The sequence below is a fragment of the Carlito syrichta genome, unplaced genomic scaffold (assembly GCF_000164805.1).
Source record: "Carlito syrichta isolate Samal-C Ts95f unplaced genomic scaffold, Tarsius_syrichta-2.0.1 Scaffold311588, whole genome shotgun sequence".
Taxonomy (NCBI): domain Eukaryota; kingdom Metazoa; phylum Chordata; class Mammalia; order Primates; family Tarsiidae; genus Carlito; species Carlito syrichta.
The window spans coordinates 114,643-134,174 of record NW_007255684.1 but is presented as its reverse complement, the minus strand read 5'-3'; the positions used below and the strand labels follow the sequence as shown (position 1 = coordinate 134,174).

Here is a 19,532-nt window from a genome sequence, read left to right as displayed (position 1 = left end):
GCCCGGCTGATTTTTGATTTATTGTAGAGATGAGGTCTCGCCAAGTTGCCCAGGCGGGTCTCGAAACCGCGGGCTCAGGCAATCCACTCACCTCAGCCTCCCAAAGGCGCGGGATTACAGGCTGAGCCACCAAGCCTGGCTAAGATTTTGTTTTTAATTCTGTTTCCCCAACAGAGCACTCAGAAAATATCTGTGGCAGCTCTGAGTGATTACCATGGCAATGGGAGTGATGACCATAGGAGTCAAGAATAGGCTGAGGAATGTTTCTAATATTGTACTTGTGCAATCCTTATGAAGAGTTCCTCTTTGAACAAGTCCATTGCTCTGCTGTGGTGGCATTATAAATATAATAATGATCACCCAATGATCACCCAAGTTTCTACTGGCTACATTCTAGCCTCAGTACCCTAAGGACCGGAAGCTTCCAGGAGCCTGTATCCAGTACCATAAACAACATGTCTGGGCCGGCTCGGTGGCCCAGCCTGTAATCCCAACGCTTTGGGAGGCTGAGGTGAGTGGATTGCCTGAGCCCGCGGGTTCGAGACCTGCCCGGGCAACTTGGCAAGACCTCATCTCTACAATAAATCAAAAATTAGCTGGGCGTGGTGGCACACGCCTGTAGTCCAGCTACTTGGAAGGCTGAGGTGGAAGGATTGCCAGAGCCCAGCAGGTCGAGGCTGCAGTGCTTGGGAGCGGCCACTGCACTCCAGTCTGGGAAACGGTGTGAGATTCCAACTCCAAACAAACAAGTCTGGATGCATAAATCAATACAGATTTGCCTTGAGTCAAAAGTATATTAAATAGGCCAGGCACGGTGGCTCATGCCTGTAATCCCAATCACTTTGGGAGGCAGAGGCAAGAGGATTGCCTGGGCCATGTGGGGAGACCTCCTCTCTATAATTTATAATTTAAAAAAATAGCTGGGCATGGTCTTGTGCACCTGTGGTTCCAGCTACTTGGAAGGCTGAAGTGGAAGGACTGCCTGAACCCAGCAGGTCAAGGCTGTGGTGGCTGTAAGCGTGCCACTGCACTCCAGCCTGGGCGATAGAGTGAGACTCTGACTCACAAAAAAGTATGTTAGATATGTATGTATTTCACATATATATGCCATTTAATAAAACACTATATTGGCCACTTTGGTTTAGTCAGTTACTATTCATGTATCAAACCATACTTTTATCCTACTTATGAGAACAATAACAAAAGATACTCTGAAACACATTGATTAGTTGTACCAGAAGCAGAGTTTCTCACTGTGTATGAAAGTGTGGTCCCAGGCCGCTTGAGTGCCCAGAGACACCTTTTCTGGGGCTTCTCAGGGAACTCTTGGGGCCATTTTCTCCATATAAGTCAGTCAGATCACATATGCAATACATTAAATGCAGAAGCAAATACGAGAATCTAGCTTTTACTAAGCAGGTTTTTTGTTTGGTTTTGGTTTTTTTGAGTTGGAGTCTCACTGTTGCCCAGGCTAGAGTGCAGGGGCATGCTCAGGACCACCGCAGCCTTGACCTGCTGGGCTTAGGTGATCCTTCCACCTCAGCCTTCCAAGTGGCATGTGTCACCATGCCTGGCTAATTTTTTGATTTATTGTAGAGATGAAGTCTCGCCAAGTTGCCCAGGCGAGTCTCGAATCCATGGGCTCAGGCAATCCTCTCACCTCGGCCTCCCAAAGTGCTGGGATTGTAGGTGTGAGCCACCACACCTGCCAATTTTTAAATTTATTGTAGAGATGAGGTCTCACCAAGTTGCCCAGGCTGGTCTCAAACCCCTGGGCTCAGGCAATCCTATCCCCTCTGTCTTCCAAAGTACTGGGATTATAGACATGAGCCACTGTTCCTGGTGAACAGACTTGTAAAAATGTAAAGCAATGTCATTCTTTTTGAATTTTCTTTTATTTGGAAAATAAAGTTTTTTCATTCAAAATGTTATTTATGTTAACAGAATAGTTTTGTTATTTTCAATGAATAAAGTATAAAATTAAAGTAAATTAAAATTAGTGTTAGTTTCCAATATGGCAGATATCAATAATCTATCACATAAACAAAAGCCCTTGGCTGAGTATAGCAGCTCATGTCTGTAATCCCAGCACTTTGGAAGGCTGAGGTGGGAGAAATTGCTTGAGACTAGCCTGGGCAACATAGCGAGATGTCTTTGCAAAAAAAAAAAAAAAATTAGCCAGACATGCGGGCCTGCACCTGTAGTCCCAGCGACTTGGGAGACTAAGGTGGGAGGATATCTTGAACCCAGGAGGTCGAAGCTGCAGTGAGCTGTGATTGTGCCACTGCTCTCCAGCCTGGGCAACAGAGTGAGACTCCTCCACTCAGGAAACAAAAAAAGCTCTTGAAGGAACTAATTCTTTTCTTTTTCTTTGAGTTGGAGTCTCACTCTGTCACCCAGGCTGGTGTGCAGTGGCATGCTCCCGGCTACCGCAGCCTCTATCTGCTGCGCTCAGGTGATCCTTCCGCCTCAGCCTTACAAGTAGCTGGAACTACAGGCCTGCGCCACCATGCCCAGCTTTTTTTTTTCTTCTTTCCATTGTAGAGATGAAGTCTCGCCAAGTTGCCCAGGCTGGTCTCAAATCCATGGGCTCAATCCTCTCACCTCGGCCTCTCAAAGTGCTGGGATTATACATGTGAGCCATTGTGCCCGGCCCTCACTAATTCTTAGGCATGTAAAGGGATCCCGAGACTAAGCGGTTCTCAAACTAAAAGCCATCTCTAGTAATGGCTGGCATACAAGTCAGCAATTGCATTAAAAAAAAAAATTGTTTTGAGATTTGTCATTCATTTGAGAAAAATCTAATTTTGACCTATATGGTATATAGCAACCCCAAAATGTCAATGTCTTTTAGATTCTTGGAGTACATCACATGTCCTACTTTGCGTGAATATCTATATTGAGACATATTTATACTGCCTGCTTTCATTTACTATCCATCAATTGTCTTAACAAAACAACAAGACTCCCAAGCTTTTAATCACTGCTTATGACTTGCTCGCCTTCTTAAAAGAAAATGGAAATTACGAGAAGGGAACCCCCAAAACTGGAATTGTCTTTTGAAGGGTGGGCCCCTTGTAGGACACTTGGAACGTATTCCTCTGGATCAAATGGTCTGAAGGTTTTTTTTTTTGTTTTTTTTAGTCAGAGTCTCTGGCCCAGGCTGGAGTGCAGTGGCACACTGCTCACAACCACCACAGCCTTGATGTGCTGGGTTCAGGCGATCCTTCCGCCTCAGTCTTCCAAGTAGCTGGAACTACAGGTTTGCACCACCATGCCTGGCGAATTTTTTTATTTATTGTAGAGACGAGGGCTCACCAATTTGCCCAGGCTGGTCTTGAACCCACGGGCTCAGGCAATTCTCTCCCCTCAGTCTCCCAAAGTGCTAGGATTATAGGCATGAGCCACTACGACTGGCCGATCCACAGATGTTAAATCAGCATATGAAAAGATGTTTAACGTCATATGTCATTAGGGCACTGCAAATTAAAACAATGAAATGCCACTGCACATCAAGCAGAATGACCAAAATTCAAAATACTGACAACAACTAAATTCTGACAAAGATGTGAAACTCTCGTTCATTTCTGGTAGGCCTACAGCCACTTTGGAGGAGAGTCTAGTGATTTCTTACAAAACTAAATATACTATTACCATATGATCCAGCAGTCTTGCTCTTTGGTGTTTACCCAAATGAATTAAGCACTTAGGTCATATAAAAACCTGCACACACATGTTTACAGCAGCTTTATTCATAATTTGGAGGCAACCAAGATTTCCTTCAGTAGGTGAATGGATCAACCATGGTATACTCAGACGACGGGATGTTACTCAGCGCTGAGAAATGAGCTGCCAAAGTTATGAAGAGACACGAAGGAAAATTCAATGCACATTGCTAAGTAAAGAAGCTGATCTGAAAGGGCTCCATTCTATGGCATTCTGAAATGCTGTGCAACTATGACTGCAACTATATGATATCCTGGAAAAGGCAGAACGATGTAAATAGTAAAAAGGTCGGTGGTTTCCAGGAGTTGTGGGGGAAGGGGGAATGAACGGGCAGGGCACAGAGGATTTTTTGGGCAGTGAAACTGTATATTACAAGGAGACATGTCGTCACTACATATCATAACCCACAGAAGGTACAGCACCAAGAATGAACCCTAATGTAAACTATGGACTTTGAGCGATTTGAGAAAATGTTCTTGCTGTGCCCACGTGCTGGTCTCTATGAGACTTCATCAAACCAAAAATTTCTATAGAATTATATTAATACAATGGAAAAAAGGGACCGAAAACGGTGGGTGGGGATTGTTTCTTAACACTGTTTCCTTTCCTTCCAAATATTCTGAAGTCTAAATTTTGTCAACAGCATGTACTACCCTGAAAATGATTCCGTCTTGGTGAATTTATTTGATGTTATTTTTCATATGCACATAAAAGTAACACATCAGTGAACGTGTATGACTGTGTGTGTTAGCTGACACCATGTACAAAGTTCTAAAAGATATTTTTAAGTTTCTAGATACAAGAGTCTAGTATTCTTTTTAAAGGTGTTTGTACAAAGATACTACTTGGAAAAAATTACATTAATTTCAATGTGCTACTTATTCTATCATCTTAAAAAGGACAATACTTTAAGGCCGGGTGCGAGGGCTCACACCTGTAATCCCAGCACTTTGGGAAGCCACGCCAGGAGGACTGCCTGAACACTGCTTGAGGCCGCTGCAACATAGTGAGACCTCATCTCTGCAAAAAAATTTAAGAATCAGCTAGGTGTGGTGGTGTGCAGCTGCAGTCCCTCAGGTGCTCAGAAGGATCGCCTGAGTCCAGGAGGTTGAGGATGCAGTGAGCCATGACTGGGCCAGTGCACTCCAGCCTCGGTAACACAGCGAGACCCTCAAAAAAGCAAACAAAAAACCATATAATACCTTAAAAGAAACCTTCTTGACAACTGTAAGAATACCCTGATATTCTTTTTTCCTTGAGAATCAGACTGCACACCCATTTTGTGAACTAACTGGACAAACCATCAATGCTTCTAGAATCACCTTCCAAACACAGAGCCGGCAAGGAAGAGTTCAGAGGTAAAGCTATGAGGCTGTTCTTGTGTTGGGCTCCATTCCCTGAAGAGGTCACCAGCACAAAAGTTGACGGTAAACCATTAGCTGGCGAGAAGTGGGGCATGAATACTGCTTAGCCTATGGAACTGCAAAACTGACTCTGCCAGCTCCTAAAATTTCTGTATCTCCTAACAGCAGGGAAGCCCTGGTTTAAGCCAAATTTTTGAAATTGAGAGTAAAGATCAGAATTCCCCGTCACTCCTATGCACCTACTTCAGAACACATAACCTACTGAAGCAGCACAGTGTGTGAAGTCAAATAAGAACAGCACCAGTGTTCGTTGCTATAGATAATATAAAAATTTTCATTTTCAAAGCCAAAATAAGACTGTGAATTCTGAGGGGGCTGTTCCAACTCTTAATGTTCCAAGTAAACAACTTAAAAATGAGTGTTTTCCCAAGAGGCTGGAGAAGGCATTCACGTAATCTAGGAGCCATTCTTTCCACTCAATATCATCTATTACTAACTAGATTTTGGCATATTTCTGCCTTAAATATAAATCACTGCTGATTTATATTTAAAAGGCTGATACTGAAGCTCATAGCAATAAGACAGTTACTTCTAAGATGTATATTATGTGTAAGATTCATGTTCTAAATGTGGTTCGGCCTAAAAATGGTAAGAAAAAAATGAAAACACACTGAAATATTTTTTGCACAATCAACTCTAATAACTGGTTCACACTGACAAAAATGAAAACAGTAATTCGATATACTTTTACAATAAATAAAATGTAAAAAAATATTTCAATACATAAATAGAAGCTTTACACATCCAAAATATAGTACATATATGAAATATATCTCTAAAATTTAATGAAATACTACAAACTACTATAATTTTCATTACAAATTATACATATTTAAATATAGAAATCTATTTTTTCTAACATCTTAAACTTCAGAGATAGCTTGCATGGTGGTACTGTGGAGAATGATTTTATATACCAAGCTTTAAAGTAATTAATTGTAATGAGTAACTCAATAGAAGAACATGATTGAAGAAAAATTTATGAAGAAAAATTTCTTAGTTATGACAAAAGTATCAGTTTGAGAAAAATAGAGATATTCCTGTATAGATGTAATGCTGAAAACAAAAGGGAGTGTATTCAATTTTCAACTTCTTAGTGTCTTGAGCATCAACTCCGTAGAATGTTTGGGTCAGCCTGAAGGGTGTTGTAACAAGTCAAATGACTAGATTACCACCCCAATTCATGACACATGGAGGACTTCAGAAGCACTCTTCCAAGGCAAAATGTATTCTAATGTGTCTCAAAAGCTAATAAATATACTGCTTCTCAATACTTCAAAGTCTGTATGATAAATAAATCTCCACTTTATATTCTTTAAGACATGAAACTGGAAAAACTAATAACTTAGGGGGAATGAAGGGACAGTTGAAGACATTTATTCCCCTACTCAAATAAAGAGGAAGAAAAAAATACGATGCCAAAGAATTCTTTACTAGGTAAGTGCTAAAAGAATAGAAGTTAATTATTTAATACCATACTGGTGTTTGCCTATTTTGTAATTTTTGGCCACTTGTATTAGTTATTTAAGGAGAAGTTATTTAATAACTTACTTAGGGAGAAACTTAGGTAATGTTTAAACAACTTGAGAAAATTTATTCTTTCTGAATTTTATATATGTATGTGTATATAACTTATATATAATGTTATGTGTATATATATATGCTGTATATACAGAAATCCTCCAACATGATTTTATAGATGTGTGTGTGTGTATATATATATATAACTTATACATAACACTAATAAGTTATACACACACACACACACACACACACCTATAAAATCATGTTGGAGGATATCTGAAGTTCTGGGGATAATTTCTTATTCTCAAGTTTTCATAATCTTTCCAATAAAGAGTACACACTGAGTTAAAATCTGTTATAATTGTACTTTCAGAAAGAATATCTGTTCGCCAGCTCAGAAGGAAGTTTATTTACAAATACAATCTGCATTAACATCTTATTTCCATATATCCCATGGCATATGATCACTTTAACAGCATTTGTGTTTCAATTTTTATCCCTTAAGTAAAGCCTGCAATTTAGGAGTGTAAATATATAGTCTGATCAAAACAATTTAATTGCTACTGATCCACTGATATTTATTTTCTGTTTCTTCTTTTTGGACTCTTTGTTCTTCTCGGTGATTAGCTGCAGTCCAAAATGTTATTTTTTTGAGTACTTGTTGCAGAAGCTTAGGAGGTAATAAAGATATCTGACTTTCTAAAATGATAGCATTTTTACCAATACAGTCGAGGCATGACCTGTAAATAAAACATAACAGTATTAGTTTTGAACTAATATGAAATATTTATAGTTAAGTATTCTTTTTTTTGAGAAAGCAGGCTTTATTGAGAGGACAGAAAAGCTCCCACAGTGGGAGGGGACCCGAAGGGGTTGCCCAGTTAAGTATTGTTAAAAGTAAAAATCACTACAAAAAATTTACATGACAGTGCATTCCTTTGTATTGTTTGGAATCCTATTCATTTTTTTTCCCAAAGCACCACAATAAGCATATATGTGTATAGCTAGAGACTGTATCTGTCCAAAATGCAACAGAAACAAGATACCGCTGGGCTCGGTGGCTCAGCCTGTATTCCCAGCACTTTGGGAGGCTGAGGCAAGTGGACTGCCTGAACCCATGGGTTCCAGACCAGCCCGGGCAACTTGGCAGACCTCGTCTCTTCAATAAAATAAAAAATTAGCGGGGCGTGGTAGTGCATGCCTGTATTTCTGGCTACTTGGAAGGCTGAGATGGAAGGATCCCCAGAGGCCAGTGGGTCCATGCTGGGGTGGCCGTGAGCATGTCACTGCAATCCAGCCTAAGCTACAGAGTGCGACTCCAACTCAAAAAAAAAAAGAGAAAATACAACTCATCATGCAGAATATTCTTCAAGTAAAGAAGATTCAGGCTTAATTTCAAACTAGACTAATCGATGCAGCTCCCTTTTTATGTATTCCTCCAGTTAGCGCAGTCAACACAGACCCTTTTCTGAGAATGGTCTTTTGCTCCATCACTTCATGAGGAAGCATCTGCTACCCACCTTTACACCGCCCATATTTCCTTCATAAATGACTGCATTGACCTGAGTCGACCCAGAAGGAGCAGGTTGGAAGAGAGGAATGGAATACACAAAGCACTAGCAAGAGACAACTTGAGTTTCTACTCTTAGGGGCCTGCCATTCACTAGAGGGCAGTATCATTCCAAATACAATTCCCTTTTCAAAATTTATTATTATTATTTTTTTACAGATAGGGTCTGGCTCTGTTGCCCAGGCTGGAGTGTGTGGCATTATCATAGCTCACTGCAGCCTCAACCTCTTGGGCTCAAGTGATCCTCCCATCTCAGCCTCCCAAGTAGCTGTGGCTACAGGGGCATACTACCACGATTGGCTTATATAAAGTGTTTTTTTGTTTGTTTGCTTGTTTTTTGTAGAGATCCAGGCTGGTCTGGATCTTCTGGCCTCTCAAACAATCCTCCCGCCTTGACCTCCCAAATGCTGGGATTACAGGCATGAGCAACCATGCCTGGCCTCAAATATTTCTTGATCCCTGCATATGAGGAACTTGCAATCCAAAGTCCAAACCATACCCTGGATTAATTACAGTCTGTGGGAGCAGAACTCAGGCATCAACACTTTTTTTTTTTGAGTTGGAGTCTCACTCTGTCGCCCAGACTGGGGTGCAGTGGCCGCTCCCGGCCACCGCAGCCTCGACCTGCTGGGCTCCGGCGATCCTTCCTCCTCAGCCTTCCCAGTAGCCGGAACTACAGGCGCGCACTACCACACCCGGCTGATTTTTCGATTTATTGTAGAGATGAGATCTTGCTGTCCAGGCGGGTCTCGAACCCGCGGACTCAGGCAATCCCCTCACCTCAGCCTCCCAAAGGCGCGGGATTACAGGCTGAGCCACTAAGCCCGGCTGGCATTAACACTTTTTGAAGGTTCCTATGAGATTCTAATGTGTAGACAAGCTTGGGAACTACCATGTTAGGAGAAGAAGCAGTTAAGAAAGACTTCAGAAAGGGCCAGTCTGAGCTAGTCCATTGGTTTTCAAGAGGTTCGAGTGGTAGAAGAACATCAGGAAGTTACAGTAGATACCCGGAACCACATGTCCTCTCCTGCTCTCCCTCCCTCCCGCTTCCTTCCCCCGTTATTCCCCCACTTATAAAAATCCCACGTTTGTTCACTAAGCAATTTCCTCATCTTTCATATCCTTCCTTCCAACTCTCACAGGCAGAAGTAGGGGCCTCTTCCATAATCCCTCCACTAAATTTTGCATAGACTCCTTTTAGAGCAAGAGTGTATGAGTTAAGACACTATAAGTCACACATCAATTCAAAAACTGCTTTGGGGTTAAAAAAAAGAGTCTTCTGTGTTAAATGTGTGTGTGCATATATAGTCAGTCCTCCAACTGGGAGCTCCTCCTCCACAGGGTCAACCAACTGTGAACTGGAAATGTAGTTAGGCCTGCGATGGATGCGTCTGTACTGAGCATGTACAGACTATTTTTCTTATGGCTATTCCCTATACAATACAGTATAACAACTATTTACATAGCATTTATATTGTATTAGGTACTATGAGTAATCTAGAAATGATTTCAAGTATATGGGAGGCACTGGGCTCAGGGGCTCAGCCAGTAATCCCAGCACTTTGGGAGGCAAGGCGAGTGGACTGCCTGAGCCCGCGGGTTTGAGACCAGCCCGGGCAACTTGGCAAGACTGCGTCGCTACAATAAATCAAAAATGAGCCGAGCGTGGTAGCGCACGCCTGTAGTTCCAGCTACTTGGAAGGCTGAGGTGGAAGGTTCGCGGGTGCCCAGCAGGTTGATGCTGTGATGGCCATGAGCGTGCCATGGCTCCAGCCTGGGCGGCGGAGTGAGACTCCAACTCAAAATAAATAAATAAATTATATGGGAGGACATATGTAGGTTATATGTAAATACTATGCCATTCATAGATTCTGAGCATCCAGGGATTTTGGTATCTGAGGGAGGGGGTCCTGGAACCAATCCCTACAGATACCAAGGGATGATAGTATATAACATATACATTATATGTATTATTATTAAACACATTCTGATTTCCAAAAGGTTAAAATGTGAAAAAATGTCAGGCTTAGAATTAAGGAAATATTACCATATAAATATTACCATACAAACTAAATGAAATTTTACAAACAAAACAAAAATGTGACTGTACCGTATATTTTAACTTTTAAAACTCATATTGGTGTATGGTTCACCAGTATAATTTGATTATACTCTTAGGAAGATGTAAATGCTTTCTTGAATTCAAGTTGTAAACTACCTAAAAAGTATTATAACTCATCAAAAAGAGGAACAAATTCTCATCCATAGCACATATGTGTAAAATCATAAATTTACTTACCTGAGTAGTGAGTGAGGCTGTGTCTGAAAGATCAGTAAATCATTACAGTGGCCCTAGACAACAGGAAAAGGCATTCTCAGGCTTCCAGCAAATAACCATGCATTACTAACAGGATGTTTTTATAAATATAAAAGTGATTGTATAAACCAGCAATAAATACTTCTAGCTATTGACACCCAACATAAATGCACACACTCATGTATATACCTGCCATCCACAAACTTTGGGTACATGGTTACCAACTTTCAGTGACCAAATTTTTACCTCACCAATAGCCTACATAATTGCAAATTTAAATATCAGAAATAAGTTCTTCTCTGAGAAGTGAATTAAAATGGTAACAGTAGTGGTTTTCAAACATCTTGTTTTTCCAAGCTAAATTTTTTATTTCAAAGAACTCTTATTTTAAAATATCCTCTTTATCCTGTTTTCCTTTTCCAAGTGGTTCCAGGATTCCCCAAGAATTCTTAATCTGAAAATCAAGATCTGCAGCCTGGCACAGTGGCTCACACCTATAATCCCAGCACTTTGGGAGGCTGAGGTGAGAGGACTGCCTGAGCCACAGGTTTGAGACCAGCCTGGGCAACTTGGCAAGACCTCATCTCTACAATAAATCAAAAAATTAACCGGGTGTGGTGCCATGTGCCTGTGGTTCCAGGTACATGGAAAGTTGAGGCAGAAGGATCACCTGAGACCAGCAGGTCGAGGCTGTGGTGGCTGTGAGCATGCCACTGCACTCCAGCCTAGGTGACAGAGTGAGAGATTCCAACTCAAAAAAAAAAAAAGAAAGAAAGAAAAGTAAAGAAAAGAAAATCAAGATCTGGAAGATTTCTTGAATAATGAGTCTCTCATTTAAAGTTAATATGGTAGAAGAGTCACAGAAAATATCTCTAATCCTTTCAAATAGGTCTTCAGAATTTCCTAATTTATGATCTTGATTTTAATCAGAATTCCTATTTTAATGATCAACCTTGTACCCTAAATGAAGATTTCTAGTGCCAGGCAGAGAACAAAACAAAATTTGCTTTTTAAATAAATGCAAAGTTGTAGCTTTAATCTTTTAGTGAAGCTCTGAATTATAAGCCAAAGGAAGCTCTAAAACTGTTGTTTTTTTTTTTCAGAGACCTGGTCTCACTTATGTTGCCCAGGCTGGTATCGAACTCCTGGCCTCAAGTGATCCTCCTGTCTCAGCAAAGAGCTGGGATTACAACTGACCTAAAACTTTCATATACAAAACATTTAAGTTAGAGGCCTCAGAATTACAAAAGAAAGCAAATTCCCTGGAGAGAAGCCACCCTATTTCAGGGCTGACCACTCCATAGGAGCAGTTCTCATGATAACTGTTCCTGAAGAGATGAAAGAGAGCTGTTTCCCTCTAGGTATGGTTCCAGCTCATTGTACCCCATCTTTGATGGCTCAGAGTTTTGCTAATCTTGAGTGTCCTATGTGCATCAGAGCAATTGTTCCTGAACTCCTGTCCTATCACAATGTATGAATGGCCACCCTGCTCTGAATTTTCCAGGGTGCTAGAAGTGAAAGAACAATACTCTCCAAATGCTATTCATTTCTTCCTTTGACCTTAATTTTACCAGATTTTAAAACTGAAATGCTTTAGACTCAAATGTAAAACAGTTGGGCAAAGCATTGGCAAAAGACACATAAAATAATAAGAAAATACACTTTAAACATTTCAACAAAGTGGTTTTCTCTTGAGGGGAAAAGCTAGCAGGTAAGACTCAAGTCTAAACAGGGTAGCTTCAACAGTATTGGTGATATTCTGGCAGGATTGGCTAGCAAATTTCATGGATATTTAGTTTGCTTAGAATCGACATTATACATATTATTTTAATCTATCAAATATTACATATAAATATTTTAGTTCAACACAATATAGACACCTATATAAGAGAAAAAAGAAGAGTCATACTTCAAAAGCTCTTCTTAATAATTTGGCTAATAAAATTAACAGATCTGTTTTGATTTGAAAGTCCCAAATATCCTAAAATGCTTTATAATTTATGAATATTCTGAATATTAATCATACCACAGTACTCTGATCATGCTCTTCCATATTTTTGCAATATCGGAATATCAACATCTTTGTTGAATAGCCATTTAGTTTGAATAACACAATTATTTAGAGAAAATATATAGACATAAGATTTTCTTACTGTATCCAAGGAAAGTAAATCATCTTTGCTCCCACCAAATACCATTATTTCATTTTCTTTTCCCAAACAGGCTGTGTGCCATAACCTATGATTGAAGATTATAAACCAAGTGAAATACTGTTAAGGAAGAAATTGTACATTACATAGCAGTTCTAAATTACATCCTCTAAAATTGAGTTTGTTTCAAGAGAGACATGACTGAACTTGAATTCTGGAATATCCTTAAAGGGGTTCAAGTTTTGTTTTTTTTTTTTGAGTAGGAGTCTCACTCTGTTACCCAGGCTGGAGTGCAGTAGTATGCTCACAGCCCACCATAGCTTCAACCTTCTGGGCTCAGGTGATCTTCCTGCCTCAGCCTCCTGAGGAGCTGGGACTACATGTGCACACCACCATGTCTGGTTCTTTTTAACATTTTTTATGGAGACGAGGTCTTGCTATGTTGCCCAGGTAGGTTTCAATCTCCTGGGCTCAAGCAATCCTCCCACGTTGGCCTTTCAGGGTGCTAGGATTATAGGCACCACTCTGGGCCCTGGGTTAGTTTTAAAGATTCCCCGAGAGTTCATTAAATTACATCATTTCAGTTAAGGAGATGACTTAATACCTCTATTATATACGTCAACCTTTTTCTAGGCCTTTTATCTCATAAATATTATCCCTGAAACAGAATAAAAAGGAACGGATCACCTGATTGCTGAAACAGACACCTTCCCCAGTTTTCTTTTATTTTTTTGAGTTGGAGTCTCACCCTGTCGGCCAGGCTGGAGTACAGTGGCAGCTCATGGCCACTACAGCCATGACCTGCTGGGCTCAGGCGATCCTTGTGTCTCAGCCTTCCATGTAGCTGGAACTACAGGCGTGTGTCACTACACTCGGCTAATTTATTTTTTTTGATTTATTGTAGAGACAAGGTCTCACCAAGTTGCCTAGGATGGTCTTGAACCCCTGGGCTCAGGCAATCCTCACACCTCGGCCTCCCAAAGTGCTGGGATTACAGGCTTGAGCCACGGCGCCCGGCCTCCCCAGTCTTCTTATTACTATCTGCTGTGTTACCTTTTTTGCCTTTTTATTTCCCACTCTTTGTTCCCCATCATCTGACAAATCCAATTTGGCACTCCCTTCACATTTCCACTGTTGCGCTACTCACCACTCTGAGTACAAAATACCATATGTTCCTAGTATTTCTGTCTCTAATCTCCCCAGCAATTACTAACAATTTTCAAATATTCTTTTTAACCATGAAGATTTCCTGATATTTATGACCAACTGCTATTTCTTTTACCCACAAATCTTAATTCTCGCCTCTCCCCAAATGAGCCCTCTACTTAAGGCAAGGTCATTTCCTCGTTTCTCCTAAGGGAAAAGCTTCTATCTTCCTCTAGGTTTTGTTTACCCTATTTTTTGTGTGTAAAATAACAAAAGATATTCTTTCAGGGGCTTGAAAATAGGCTCCAAATGCACACCCAAACTGGTTCTGTTACTACCTCTGTTCTGCACCCTTCAACACGTATGTGCTTATTTTACTGTCTCCTAATTTACATCTGAAGATAAACTGCTCGGCACACTACTTTAACTGATGTGTGTGTCTTGCAGCTACCTAAGAAGACTATAAGGTCCTTGAGGTCAGAAACTGCCACAGTCATGTGCTGGAACAGCTCACAGCTAGTTGAAGCCGATTGTGATGTTTCCATTCAACCCCATGTTCAGAGACATCACATTGGTAGCTTGAAGTCAACCATCGTGGGAGTATTATTAACACGTTGGAAATCAACAAACGCTACAGATTTGGGCTTCCCCCCATCCCGCCTGGAGGCGGTTGCCAATGGGTACCAGTGCACCGCTGGAACTTGGGGAATCTAATTTTAGGCTTCTCTATTAAAATGCCTAATGCAGAGTTCTGCATCCAGTAGGTGTCCAAAGACTTTTTTTTTTTTTTTTTTGAGTCAGAGTCTCACTCTGTTGCCCAGACAGGATTGGAGTGGCGCGACCATGGCTCACAGCAGTCTCCACCTTCTGGGCTCAGATGATCCTCCCACCACAGCCTCCTGAATAGCTGGAACTACACACATGAGCCACCACAACTGGCCAAAAAAATTTTAGGTTAACAAAAGCAAACGTAAAATGCCAATGTAAAGTATTCAGTGGTTAAATATACAAGTTATTTCATAAAGGAGTAGAGCATCTAAAGTTCTTTTAGAGATGGTGTGATAGCTCATTTTCATCTCCAATTTCACATGATTTACAAATAATAATTTTATGGTTTAATAAAATTCAATATTCCCAGAGGCTCTAACTCTCAAAAAAAGTTCATGTACATTTCTCAATATTAGAGGATAAATTAAGCATTTTACAAAATCATTGCTTTGACTCTGAGAGTACCTTGATTACTCTTAATACACCAAATTGTTGAAACAACAGATGTCCAAATAATAATTATAAATTATCACTTATTTTATTACCACATAGCTTTTTTAATACTTCCCAGAAACTGAGATACACAACTTATTTTTATCATTTTATTTTATTTTATTTTGAGTCGGAGTCTCACTCTGTTGCCCAGGAGGGAGTGCAGCTTCAACCTGGTAGGCTCAGGAGATCCTTCCGTCTCAGCCTTCCACGTGGCTGGAACCACAGGCATGGTCCATCACACCTGGTTAATGTTTTGATTTATTGTAAAGACGAGGTCTCACCAAGTTTCCCAGGCTGGTCTCAAACCCTTGGACTCAGGCAATCCTCTCACCTCGGCCTCCCAAAGTGCTGGGATTACAGGCTTGAGCCACCATGCCCGGCCAACTTATTTTTATTAATCCCTTTTACTTAAGTTCCACAAGTGCAAATAGTGGGATTATGTACAATTTGTATACCCAGATACTTTCTGTAAACAATCACCCATCCACACACATTCAATGAAAAAAGCATTTGCAACTTAGAATAGAACACAGTCATTAGAGATACTGTTTGGGAAATACTCTGCCCAATTCTCCATCTTGTGTGTTGGAAGATAAATTGATCTAAATCTTCAGCAAGAGCCCAGATTATGTTGTGAGACTGGGGATGGGGACCGGAGGAGGAGTTGGGTAAAGGAGATCGAATACAACGAATGCCCTCATCTACAGGAAAGACTAGGTTAGTTTCCTAGAGAGAAGGCTGTGCAACCTTGGCAATACTCGTGGGATCCAACAGCACTTAAGACCCTATGTACTGGCCAGGTTCGGTGGCTCAGCCTGTAATCCCAGCACTTTGGGAGGCGGAGGCAAGTGGATTGCCTGAGCCCGCGCGTTTGAGACCCACCCAGGCAACGTGGCAAGACCTTGTTGCTACAATAAATCAAAAATTAGCCAGGCATGGTAGTGCACGCCTGCATTTCCAGCTACTTGGAAGGCTGAGGCAGAAGGATCGCCAGATCCAGCAGATGGAGGCTGCGGTGGCCAGGAGCATGCTACTGCACTCCTATGACAGAGTGAGACTCCAACTCAAATAAAAAAAAAAAAGACCCATGTACCAGTTTTTTTGAGGGGAGGTCAGAGACTCACTCTGTCACTCAGGCTGGAGTGCAGTGGCACGCTCACAGCCACTGCAGCCTCAACCTGCTAGGCTCAGGTGATGCTTCCACCTCAGCCTTCCAAGTAGCTGGAGCTACAGGCGTGCACCACCACACCAGCTAATTTATTTATTTACTCATTCATGTATTGTAGAGATGAGGTCTCGCCCAGTTGCCCAGGCTGGTCTCAAGCCCGTGAGCTCAGGCAATCCTGTCACCTCAGCCTCTCAAAGTGCTGGGATTACAACCGTGAGCCACCATGCCCGGTTTGTACCAATATTTTATCCAGCATCTTTTACAGATACATAAAAAAAGGTCCTTGCTGACAGCCCCCTATACAGTTTATCAGATGTGGTTTTTAGATGGCTTTTCAACATAGTTTTTGTTTTTGTTTTTTAAACAAAGGCGAGACCTAAAGAAGCAAAGTGCTACACTGCAGAACAGTGGTTCTCAACCATAGGCGATTTGTCCCCCAAGAAGACATTTGACAGTATATGGAGATATTTTTACAACTCAGGGAGTGAAAAGGTAGCACTACTGAAATCTGTTGTGTAAAGACCAGGGATGCTACTAAACATACGACAATGCATAATACACCTTATGATGAAGAATCATTTGGTCTAAAATGTCAGTAATGCCAAGGTTGAGAAGTCCTGCTGCAGAATTTTGAGAGGAGAATTGGGCAGCTTACATTTCAAATTATAACTGGGAAAGGTTGCACAAAATGCAACCTTTCCCAGTTAACTAAATTGTCAGATTACAGAAGTTAACTAAATTGTCACATTAAAATCAGTATATATGCACACATATATATGTTCTCCTTACACTCAACTGTATCCCACCTGTTCTCTCCTCACCTCATACCTGAAGATAGATCTGCCTCAGTCTTATCTGCCTTAGGGAAACTCTGGCCTGGATTTCATCATCGAAGAACACTGGAAAGCCTTTCCTGCCTTGATTTTGATGACATCTAGCTTGCAACCTGATGTTCTTTCTACAGACTGACAGTTTATGTCCTTTCACAGCTGCTCTAAACTTATTACCTAAACCTAATAAAGCATATTATATACATGACACAGCTGAATTAAAAGAAATCTCTTTACATAGCTCTAGTTCTAACTAGTATATTATTGACAATAGTTGTGTTGCTCTAATTACTCATTAAGGATTGAAATATAAATTAGGAACAATTTAAAAATTAAACATTAACTACCACTTTGGTCAACAATTAATGCATTTATACAATCAAACAACTGGAATAAACTAAAAGATTATCTAGTCCAACTCTCCCATTTCCAGATGAGGAAATTGATGCTCAGTTTCTTTAAGTGACTTTCAAAGCCAAAAAGCTAAGTAGAAGCTGAGCAAGGACTAGAACTCTGGGCTCCCATATCTTAATATAAAACTCTTTAAATTAAAAAAATGTACATTTCAAAAGAGCCAGAATTGTTAAAATAATACATTTCAAAGAATCTTATACATGAAAATACAGGAAATCACATGTGTAGTTATGATAAACTCTAAATGTATTATGACTATTAGTATAATATAAATACCGAAATACATGTAAATATTTTCAGGTTTTTTCTCAAGTAAGTTATTTGTTATTTATTAAATAACAAAAGTATATATCATTAAATTGACTTCACACTAGCATAAATAATCTGTAGTAAAAAAATTCTGAAATGCGTGGCATGAAAAAGAATTAAGATCTATTACTGAGTATGATAATTATAATGTGCTGAATATGAATTTCCTATGAAGATATTTTTATTATGCCATTCAATCAAATTTTAAAAAATAAGAATTATACTAATGTGGTTTTGTTTGTAGCCTAATAATAGTACCTTGTTTGTACAATTTTTAATTCTATAATATATCATAAGTAACTAACACATTTTCTTTTTCAAAAAATTCACATTAATAAATACATCCTCTCACGAATAAAGAAAAATAATAATTTGTCATCTACTGTATTAACATGAAAGCAAAATTTTCTCATTAAATTGCTTTAAATCTCTTCCAAAATAAATAACTACTATTAAAGCTAACTTTATTCTTTTCTAATTCTTAAGGATAGTAACATCCTATGATGCTTTTAATTATTCTAGTCTTCATAGTTCTCAGGTAACATTATACATTTATCTAAAGGAATATTTTCAAATATGCAAATATGGGTGAAAATGGGACAGATCATTTCTAACAATTAGATATAGTTAAAATGATAATTAAATAATTTTGATAAATCAGGCTTATGTGAAAGATATCCTTCCTGATGACTTATGGTTTCAATGGCAAACACTATAAATTCAGTACTAAAATTAAATACTTAAAAATTCTTAACTATTTTATTATTTGTCAACTTTTAGACTTACCTAGGTCTTGTTTTAGGTAAATGTGCAAGTTGTTTCCAACAATTTGTTGTGATATTATGAATCCAACCATCACCTGCAATATTATCACAGTACAAAAATTTTTAGGTCTTTGGGATGCAATTTCAGTTTTTTTCCCAAACGTATCATGCTACATTTAAAATATTGTCTTTTCTGTGTGTGTGTATTTTACCATAAAAAATTTCAAACATATATAAAAGTAGAGTAACCATGACAAATGAACTTCCACATAGCGCAGATTCAACTCTGAAGATTCTGCCACATGTACTCCATTTTGTTATTCTTACTGCTTAATTTTTCAAAATGAAATCCTAGATTGCCTATCATTTTCCCCAAACATACTTTAGTATGATTACTTAAAAAAATGGACATTTTTTACATAACTATAATGCCATCATCACAGTGAACAAAACTAAAAATAATTTAGTGGGATTATCTAATACCCAGATGACCATAATCATTTTTTTTTTGAGTTGGAGTCTCACTCCATCGCCCAGGCTGGAGTGCAGTGGCAAGCTCATAGACACCCCAGCATCAACCTGCTGCGCTCCAGTGATCCTTCCTCCTCAGCCTTCCAAGTAGCCAGAACTACAGACACGCGCCACCACGCCTGGCTATTGTTTTTTATTTTATTGTAGAGACAAGGTCTCACCAAGTTGTCCCAGCTGGTCTCGAACCCATGGGCTCGGGCAATCCACTCGCCTCAGCCTCCCAAAGTGCTGGGATTATAGGCTGAGCCACTGAGCCTGGCCAACCATAATCTTAACTGATTTAGAAGGTAGGAAACTGACTCGATTAAGAGTTAGGAGGCCGGGCTCGGTGGCTCAGCCTGTAATCCCAGCACTTTGGGAGGCCGAAGTGAGTGGATTGCCTGAGCCTGCGGGTTC

At 39.9% G+C, this 19,532-nt stretch overlaps 1 protein-coding gene across 1 annotated transcript in view; it reads right to left on the bottom strand.

Moving 5' to 3' along the window:
• Positions 1-5,766: 5,766 nt before the first annotated feature.
• The window catches only part of KLHDC1 (kelch domain containing 1), a 37,220-nt gene continuing 23,454 nt past the window's right edge, over positions 5,767-19,532 (bottom strand). Inside the window, exons 10-13 of the mRNA XM_021717959.1 lie at positions 18,628-18,700; positions 12,715-12,799; positions 10,544-10,596; positions 5,767-7,414 (exon numbers count right to left, since the gene is read on the bottom strand). Coding sequence (XP_021573634.1) covers positions 7,228-7,414; positions 10,544-10,596; positions 12,715-12,799; positions 18,628-18,700 — 398 coding nt within the window. The 3' untranslated portion in view covers positions 5,767-7,227. The remainder of the gene's footprint in view (positions 7,415-10,543; positions 10,597-12,714; positions 12,800-18,627; positions 18,701-19,532) is intronic.